The sequence below is a fragment of the Ochotona curzoniae genome, unplaced genomic scaffold (genome assembly GCF_017591425.1).
Source record: "Ochotona curzoniae isolate NIBS_2020 unplaced genomic scaffold, NIBS_Ocur_1.0 scaffold_3171, whole genome shotgun sequence".
NCBI lineage: Eukaryota > Metazoa > Chordata > Mammalia > Lagomorpha > Ochotonidae > Ochotona > Ochotona curzoniae.
In genome coordinates, this window is record NW_024467104.1 from 2752364 (window position 1) to 2763006 (window position 10643).

The 10643-nt window shown below is 39.0% G+C and overlaps 1 protein-coding gene across 1 annotated transcript; it reads right to left on the bottom strand.

The window, feature by feature from the left end:
* Positions 1-2449: 2449 nt before the first annotated feature.
* Positions 2450-3397, bottom strand: LOC121172288 (olfactory receptor 5B2-like). Its single transcript, XM_041004138.1, has one exon. The coding sequence runs from the start codon at positions 3392-3394 to the stop codon at positions 2450-2452; it is 945 nt and encodes a 314-aa protein (XP_040860072.1). The 5' UTR covers positions 3395-3397.
* Positions 3398-10643: the final 7246 nt, after the last annotated feature.

The following is a 10643-nucleotide window of genomic DNA, read 5'->3' on the forward strand; positions in this document are numbered from 1 at the left end:
AACTCCTGGTAGTGTATCGTGAATAAGGGTGGAGGAAGTAGCCATCTTTGTTTTGTCTTCACTTTGGAGGCATTGCTTTCAGCTCTTCTGCACTTGGTATGATGTTGATTGTTATTCTTGTTCTATTATAACATTGACTGTGATTTAGGGTTATCTCCTGATATGATTCTTTAATACCCAAGTTACTGAGAGTTTTTATCCATTAAGTGGTTTAAATTTTATTAAAACCTTTCTCTACATTTGTGTTTTCTTAGTTTTTTACATGCATACTTTATTTTTCATTTAAAATTTTTTTCAAGATAACATATGAAGTTTATATTACAAAGGTTTAACCCTCTAAACAAAGAATTTATCAAATACGAAGTGGAAAGAGCATAGTTTAGCAGAAATACAGGCAAAGACATGAATGAATAATCAAAAAAAAGAGATCGCATTTCATTGATATGTGCTAAAATTTTTAAATAATCGCACCAAACATCACAGGGTTTTTTTTAAATCTTTTTATTGATGCAATATATTTCATTTAGAACTTTAATAATGTTGATTCATCTTCATAATACATGAAATCCTAGATGCGAAACTCCATCAAAATTTGTTTGTTAGTATTTGGGAGAGAATTTTTGCACTTGCGATTGTCATGGGATGTTGGTTTATAATTTTCTTTCTTCATATATTCATTTGATTTTGGTAACAGGGTCATGCACACACCACAGAATGAATTTGGCAGAGTACCTTGAAAATTTTTGTAGAGTAATTGGAAAAAAATTTATTCACACTCAAGAATACATGGCTGTACTAACGACAGGCAAGAGAGGGAATCAACATACGTTTCCAACATAACAGATGACTGGGTAAGCAAATGCAATGGAAATACATGACAGACATTCTGTAGCATACTACAGTAACTATAATTTACAGCAAGCAATTCATTATGGATTTCAAAATAATCACAGCTGTAAAGTTTCTGAATACTTGTATATACTATTTAAGGACATGGAAATGCAATTGTCATGATTTGATTATTACACATTGATCACATACATCAATTATCATATTATATATCCTAAATAAGTAGAAACATTTTCTGTAATTTAAAATAAATGAGCTAGGGCCCGGTGCGATGGCGCAGTGGTTAATGTCCTCGCCTTGCACGCCCGGGATCCCATACAGGCGCTGGTTCTATTCCCAGCAGCCCCGCTTCCCATCCAGCTCCCTGCCTGTGGCCTGGGAAAGCAGTCGAGGACGGCCCAAAGCTTTGGGACCCTGCACCCGCGTGGGAGACCCGGAAGAGGCTCCTGGCTTCCTCCTCTCTGTACATCTGACGTTGCAATAATAAATAAATGAATCTTTAAAAAAAAATGAAAGCATATGTGGGACCCAAGTGGTTAGATATTTGAAATCGCAAATTTGTCAGGGGTTAATGGAGTATTGGGTTAGTTTTTAATAAAATAATCTAAAATAAGAATAATTAGTATTTTCAAGTAAAACAATTAAATCATGTAAGATTTTATTTTTATTTTTAGTATACATTTTCCTCTTTTTAAGCTCATTTATTTTTCTTTCTTTTTTCTTTTTTATTTTATTTTATGTGATACAGTTTTATAGGCACTGGGGGTTCCCCCCAACCCTCCCACACCCCTTCCCCCATAGTGGATTCTTCCACCTTGCTGCATAACCACAGTTCAAGTTCAGTTGAGATTCCTTCATTGCAAGCATATACCTAGCATAAAGTCCAGCATCTTATTGTCCAGATAAGTTCAGTGGCCTCTTGGGGAGACCTTCCTAAAAATTTTTTTAAAGATTTATTTTTTAATTTTTATTGGAAAGGCAGATATACAGAGAGGAGAGACAGAGAGGAAGATCTTCCGTCTGATGATTCACTCCCCAAGTGGCTGCAACGACTGGAGTTGTGCCAATCCGAAGTCAGGAGCCTGGAGCCTCTTCTGGGTCTCCCATTCAGGTGCAGGGTTCCAAGGCTTTGGGCCTTCCTTGGCTGCTCTCCCAGGCCACAAGCAGGGAGCTGGATGGGAAGCAACGTCACCAGGATTAGAACTGGAGCCCTTATGGGATCCTGGCGCGTGCAAAACCAGGATTTTAGACGCTTGGCTACTGCGCTGGGCCCCCCACATATGCTTTAATTATGGGCTTATTTAAGCTCCGGCTTAACATGTATGCTTGCATTGAAATGTGGTAGAGAAAATACAAGTGAATCAGTGATTAAATAAAATATCATCACTAACGTTTGACCAACAAGTTCCAGAAAATCTAACCTTTCCTATTGGATTTCCTGATTCAGGTATTGCATTTCTGGATGTACTTCCTTTACTAAACATGAAAACTTGAAGCTATTCCTTCAGGAATTTAAATTTATTTGAGGGTTTAAAATGTACCACATAGCATAAAGAAGGTGAAACAGAAATTAAAGAAAATTGGTGCATACCCAACATTGTTAAAGTTCCAATCTTGTGGAAAGTTTTGCCTTCTTAAATACTTTTTTGAATGCTTTCTTCACCTCCTTATTCCTCAGACTGTAGACCACAGGGTTCAGCATGGGGATGACCATGGTGTAAAACACAGATGCCATTTTATCTGTGTCCATGGAATGACTGGAGCTGGGCTGTAGATACATGAAGATGACTGTTCCGTAGAAGATGGAGACTGCAGCAAGGTGAGATGTGCAGGTGGATAATGCTTTTTGGAATCCCTTAGTTGAGGGCATCTTTAAGATTGTAATGAAGATGGACAGATAGGACACCAAGATGACCAGAAGAGCACAAAAGATATTAAAGCTTGACATCAAAACTAGGACCACTTCACTGACGTGTTTATCAGAGCAGGAGAGAGCCATGACTGCTGGCACATCACAGAAAAAGTGATGAACCATATTAGAAGTACCAAAAGAGAGACTGAATATGTCCCCAATGTGGAAAACAGAATTCATGAAACCACAAATATAGGAGCCTATGGCCAGTTGAGCACTTACACTTTTTGTCATGGTGGTGGTGTAATGTAGGGGTTTACACACTGCTGCATAGCGGTCATAGGCCATTAAAGCCAAGAGGTAATTTTCCACTGTGGCAAAGGCCACAAAAAAGAACATCTGAGTGGCACACGCACTGTAGGAAATGACCTTGTCTCCTGTGAGGAGCCCAGCCATGGCTTTGGGAGGGACAGCTGAGGAGTATCCCAAGTCCACCAGAGACAGGTGACTAAGGAAGAAGTACATGGGAGTGTGAAGATGAGAGTCCCAGAAAATCAACACAATCATGCCCAGGTTGCCGAGCACATTGACGACGTAGATGAGGGTGAAAATGACAAAGAGTGATGCGTTTACTTCCGGGGCATTGCTTAGTCCCAGCAACACGAACTGCCTCACTCCTGAGCAGTTCTCCATCAATTACACAGAAATTACAAGATGACCTATAGAAATAAGAAATAAAGGAATAGAGTGATTTAAAGATTTACTGAAATTGAAACGTATAAAAAAATCATGTGCTTTATCATAGCAATGCATATTTTAAAACTTTATAGATCTAAAACAAAGCAATATTTCATTCATTAATTATGAATAGAATTATAATACATTCAATCTAAAATATCTTTAGGAATCATCTCCCAATTTTTTAATGTAACTTACAGTTTAAAATCTTTTCAAATATCTAAACTGATGTGTAGAATGTTTCCCAACTTGCCGAAGATAATTTATTTCCAATGACGTTGCTTGACAACCAGGATTTCCCTAGTCTAGTAAAAGCTTAAACTTCTTTGATACTCTCATACAAGAATAACTTTTGGGCCCGGCGGCGTGGCCTAGCGGCTAAAGTCTTCTCCTTGAATGCGCCAGGATCCCATATGGGCACCGGTTCTAATCCCGGCAGCTCCACTTCCCATCCAGCTCCCTGCTTGTGGCCTGGGAAAACAGTCGAGGACAGCCCCATGCTTTGGGATCCTGCAGCCATGTGGGATTCCCGGAAGAGGTTCCTGGATCCTGACTTCGGATCGGCATAGCATCGACCATTGCGCTCACTTGGGGAGTGAATCATTGGAAGGAAGATTTTCCTCTCTATCTCTCCTTCTCCTCTCTGTATATCAGACTTTCCAATATAGTAAATAAATCTTTTTTTTTCATTAATTTCTTTTAATAATCTTAGTTGATTAGGGTACAAAGAGTCAAGGGCTACAGGGTGAAAGTGGGTAATATCATTGTTTCCACACTAATACAATCATTTTTCCCTGTATCTGGGGTTAGAGGAGTAGCAAAGGGAAAAGCCCCACCCAACTTCCCACCCATCCCTGATCCCCAACATGAGGCACGCTCCAAGGGTCCTGCTCAAACAGTTTTGATAGTTCATCAGTGCTGGATTGCTGCCAATCTCACCGTCCCAACCGCAATGAAACCTATTCAGAGTCTGCTGGCTGACAGTCTCTTGATGGTTGGGGTTCCAAGATCAGCAGTTCAGTTGAAGAGATATCCAAAGAAACTTCATCTGAGTTGATCCCAGATCTGATTCTTGAGTGAGTTTGCTAGTACAGACTCCAACACTGTTCGTCACACCAATCAGCTTATGCACATGCTGGTCATTGAGATTGCTGGGTCCGTTCGGTTTCCAGCCCCGTCTTCCTCGTGAACCAATGGGTGTTGTAGTCCAGCTCGATCCTACCCACTTCATATTCGATCTTTATGCAAACCAGTTGGAGCTGCAGCCTAGCTGGGGCGACTCCCCAAAACCCCTACCAGTTCTGCCCCCTACCCTGGTTCCCATGCTTGCCAGTATGTACCGCAGGCTTGTCCAGTCTGTCCCACATCCCATTTAGCTCTCACACACGTCAATGGACATTGAAACCTAGTTCAACCCAGCCAACCTATTATCCAGCCCATACACCTACTGGCAGGTGCCTTTCTGTCTAGCCACCCCTGTCCCTATCCTGGTTTTTGTGCTGTCCAGTGAGGGTGGTAACCCTGAGGGAGTTGCCCACTATTTCCCTAGTAGGCCACACCCACTCCCAGATTATGCAGTCTCCAGGCGGTTCTGGCATTTGACTTGACAGAATTAGCTCCCAGTACCAAAATAAATAAATCTTAAAAAAAAAAATCACTTTTAATTGTATTTATGGAGTTCTTTGAGCAATATTATAAGGTATATTAATTACTGTTTATTTAAATTCTAGCGCACAAGGTAAAGTATTATACTGACATTTGGATGGGTATTAGATGTTATGCTAAGCTTTGAATCTTGGAGAGTGGCTCCCAAAATCATCAACTTATTCAGAACGACATTAACCTGTATTTAAACAATTTACAAGTATGCATCATCTTCACTGGCTCAAGTTCAGAGTTTGTCCTTTCACAGTGAAGTAACCAAGATAACCACACGGTAGATACCTTTTACTAACTGAGGCAGTAGATCAAGCACAGTCAACTGAACGACTAAGAAGGGAAGGCAAGATATCTGACATGGAGTTGGGATCAAACAGTAACTGAATGTTGGCCATATTATTTGATAACTACATAGTTGTCCCGATATAACGCCCCCAAACCTCACTTATTCCACTTGAAAAAGGAGAATATTACGGTGACATAATTAAAGGTACTATGTTGACAATTAAATAATATCTTTTTAAACCATAAATGAAAGGTTAGATGTTGAGCACAGTCTTGCTGAGAGCTAGTGATAATATTATGTTTAGGATGGGTTGATTTCCCCGTGGTTATTTGACAAAGGTAGATGGTGACATCCAGAGCTCCATGGGTAAGTAAATCCGGGGTTTGGTAAATGATCTCTTCAAATTAATTCTCTGAGATCTTCTGTGATCTCCAATAATTCTCACTCTTTTCCCACACATATAATTGGTTACTCTGCCATTTCATATGAACTACTGCTTTGTTTCTTTTCCTTAAAATGTGGATTTTTAGCTTGCTTTGAGAGAGACTTTGCGTTAAACTCACCCTTTCATTATTACCATCACTTATTTGAATACAGATACTGAGAGTTAAAAGTGCATAATTTGTGAGTTACCTCTCTCCAGAAGATTTTATGCTGCTGAGAAGTTTCATGTTGTAAAATCATTATTTGAGTCAGTTCTTGCCTAAGAATTGGGTTATAAAATAGGAAGGATATTCATCTTTTGCTAACTACAATAAGCTTAGCCTGTAAAAACATTGTATCTTGCAACTTTAACAACACACCCACTTTTAGAATATGCTGTGTTCTACAGCAAATGTTAAAAGCTTTTTCATTTTATATATATATATGTATATGTATATGTTTGTGTTTATGTTTTTTGTGTGTGACAAATGTTTTATTTCCATTTTACTACTACTGGAATAATAAATTTGGTCTTGTGACATTCCACAGTTACACAATGAGGATGAATATTGGTGATGCAAGATTGAAACCCTGTTTCAACCTTAAATTTTCTTCTTGCTCCTGAATGCCTAGCTGTGCCAGTAATAATAAAGATGAAGTTGCAACAAGAAGTTCAACATGGGGCTCAGCTCTTGCTAATTCACTTTGTCCCCTTTGCAAGTTTAAGGTGGGCTCAACTTAAGCTCTTGGTATTTTGTTTCTTTGACTTTTAATGGAAGGCTAACTGAGTGAGAAAGTTGAAATAATCAGCACACAGTCAAGGTAACAGCTTTGTTTCTTATAGCTCACATTGTCTAGCAAAGCGACATGACATTTCACATTTATCACCAAAGTCCATACTAATAGAAGCTTTGACAATTATACCCCTGCCTCAACATACTGTTAAGAAACAAATAGATACTGCTATAATAAAATTGTTCAGGTATAGACACCCCACTGCTGCTGCAGGAGTGGCACGTTTTCTCTAAACGTGTATATGGAATGTGGAAGCTTACCTTGTTGCTGAAAAGGAAGTCAATATTGAGTAAATAGTCAGACTTCTTAGATTCAAAGTGGAAGCATGCATAAAGGTGGTTAGAACGCTTTTCTCACAGTTGGTGGTGAACAGGTTGCAAGGTATCTGAGCGAAGAAAAGACAGACGAAAAAACACTGATGTGATGTATTCAGATAGCTGAGCTCAGGTCCTGAATCCACCACGAGTCTTTGGGGACCATTGTAGCGGTCACCTGTCTTCTCTTTCATTGTAAAATAACCACAATAAGATTACCTTCCTCGCATCATTTTAAGAATTGTGTCAGTACAGAGCAAATAATAAGAGATGTGTAAAACAAGTCTCCCAAAGGATTATGCTTTTTAAATCACTCAATATAATTGTTATCTTGAGGTCATGGCAGCAGACTCATAGCAAATCCTCAGCCCTATGGAAGGCCTATAGGTACTGACAAGTAGCATTTACATAAATAGAGCAGAACAGCATTTACTGTCTTCCCACAAAATGATGTCACGTGGTCTGCTTGGAATTTCAGAGACTGAAGCAAGGGGAACGGGAGGGAATTAGACAGCACGGAGCTCTCAGGGGATAGCCCACAGGAGGGCATCTTCTGCTTTGCATTCCACTTTTCTATGGAAAAGGCAATTAACTGTCCATGGAGACCAACCTAGAACCATGATTTCATATCGCTTGTTGTTACCTTTATTATCTAATTGATGCATAACTTACAAACAGTAATGCATTTTTAGGGGATGCTTTCAACAATTTTCTCTGATGTTTATAATCACCACCACAATCAATATATGTTATTTTGATCATCTAAACAAAACCCCTTTTAGTCAATTCCTCTACACATTCACTTCCCCTAGAAATCATTAAAATACTTCTGTCCCTGTATTATTTTGTTGTTGCTAGATTTTTCTGACTGCAATCCTATCATATATGCTCTTCTAGTCATAATTTCTTAATATAAGACTGGAAATCTATTGTTTATTTATATTTGAAAGGTAGATTTTTACAGAGACCGAAGGGGGGATAAATAAAGGTCTTCCATCTGCTGGTTCTCTTCAAGTGGCTTCAACGGACTTGGGCCATTCTCCACTGCTTTCGCAGGCCATAAGCCACACACCTGAATCAAACATGTTTATTTAATGTTTAAATAAATACTGTTTAGTAGGATATTATTTCAGGCATTTGCTTTTTTTAAAGATTTATTTATTTTTACTGGAAAGGCAGATATATAGAGAGGAGAGACAGAGAAGATCTTCCGTACGATGGTTCACTCCCCAAGTGGCAGCAATGACTGGAGCTGAGCCATCCGAAGCCAGGAGCCAAGAGCTTCTTCTGGGTCTCCCACAAGGGTGCAGGGTCCCAAAGCTTTGGGCCATCTTAGACTGTTTTCCCAGGCCACAAACAGGGAGCTGGATGGGAAGCAGGGCCACTGGGACTAGAACTGACGCCCATTTGGGATCTCGGCGCATTCAAGGCAAGAACTTTAACTGCTACAGTATCGCACTGTGTTCAGGAATTCAATTTTTAAAATGTTTTGAAGGGGAGCGGACATTTGACACAGTAGTTAAGGTACTGCCTGGAATACTAGCATCTCATATGGAGTGCCTGCGTTTGAGTTGGACTCCCCTTTGGAGCCCAGCTTCTGCCAATGGCCCTGCTGCGAGATGCAGGAGATGGCTCAAAAATCTGGGTCCTTGCCACCTCCACGGGAGACCTGAAATGAGCTGTACGGCTCTCACTTGGGCCTAGACCAGCTGTGGATACTGTGGGCCTTCAGAGCGTGAGTGAAGCTTCTCTACTCTCATTCTCTCCCTTCTCCTGCTCCTCCTCCCTCACCCTCTCTCTATTTTCCAAATAAATAAAATGAAAAATATACATTTTAGAAAGTAAGATACTGAGAATCTGAAAAGGATAATTTAAGGGTCAAAGAAAACTCGTTATTTAGCAACCACGCACAACATTGAATAATCAGACTGCTTTGCAGAGTAAATATTTAGTGAGGTGTTTACTGCTATCCTTGAACCAAGAACAACCCCAAAACATCAGTCAGTTTCACATGGCTGTCGCCTTGTCAAGCTGTTAGTTTGTTATCACGTGACCTACAGGCAGCTCCAACACACAGAATTCCTCTCAGAACGCTTCTCTCACTTGGATTCTAGGATGTCATTGGACTTTGCCAATAGTTAATCTATTAGAACTGAGAAAATTTCTCAGATTTTAGGTCTTGAATCACATCTCTTACTTCTGTTTTCCTTACTGATGTCATTCTCATGGATTTAAATAACATTTAAATTCTGATAACTTCAAAAACCACTTCTTATTCCACAGCTCAACTTGAACTACCCAAGAGACAACTCAAGCTCTGTATAACCAAGGTGAAATCCGTAGTCTCTTGCTAATGCAAACCTTCTACTACCACAATCTTCTGCACCTTATGTGGCAGTCTTGTTATCCTTATACTCTCCTAGACAACTACATTACTATTTTTTTATGCATTCCATGCATCAGCGTACCATAATCTCCTCCTTCCAAACACTTTGGAAATAAACACATTTGGAGGCAATTTATTTCTGTGATATTAAACCTATTAATCATGGCTTGGAAGAAATGAAAAATAAATAATTTTTAAAATACATGATTTCAGATATTTATTTAAATTCAAAGAAAAAGAGAGAGATGGATTACTTAGAATAGCTGCTTAAATGGGGGAATTAGACAAGAGTTCCAATAAAATCACTGCAAGATCTAGTTTAAGAGAGTCCACAAAAGTAAAAAAAAAAAAAAAAAAAAAAAAAAAAAAAAAAAACCTGGAGATGAATAGGCCAGTTGAAATTGGGGTAAAAACTGTGTATTGATTACTGATTCTCTCTCTCCTCTCTCTCTCAAATCTCATTTTTGTGTGTGTGGTGATTAAGATTTCAGCTAAGCATATTGTCACTCAAGTGGAGAATTTTAAAGTGTGCTTTGTATTTGTGGCCAGCAATGACTGAATTCCTGGCAGTGGAACGTGATATCATGAGTATGGCTATCAGTTCATCTGATAAAATGGACATTGTTTTCTTCACTCTCTGTTCGTTTTCTCTAAGAAAAACAGTAATGCTGAAGAAGGACTTTCAAGACACCAAGAAATAGGAGAAAAAGGCAGGGTGAAAGGAAGAAACAGAGATACCTCAGGAGTCCAGACTATTCCTTTTCTCATTGATATATTATTCCCTGATACTGGTGAAAAAAAAAAGTTGTCTTATTTGTGTCATTATATTTCTATGTCTTAGTTACAGTAGTTTAGCCTAATTTCCAAGTGTGCTAATATAACTCTAACCACAGATTCCTTTTTTCAAGAGGTGGACTCTCATCATATTTGCATCTGGGTCAGCCTCCTAGCTTTCACTGACCGTCATAACATGGTGGAAGAAGTGTGTGAATTTCAAGATGCCTTTAGTTCCACTATTACAGTTGGAGAATATTGGCCTTCAAATGTCATACAATAAAACTGGCCCAGCTCCAAGAGAATACACAATTATAGAAGAATCAGGATAATCATGGCAGTAGCAGATACTAAAATCCAGAAATGTGGCTAGGACCATCTGGCTCCTTGTATCCCAACTGACATTCTAAACTGCAACCTCATGAACAACCCAGGTGGAGACATTGCAGAAACTGTTCTGTGTATAAATCTATGAACAATAGTAAACAATCATTTTAAGCCAATAGATTTGGGGCTAATTTTTTCCATAACAGTAAATAACTGATTGAGATTATATACTCTTTCTAA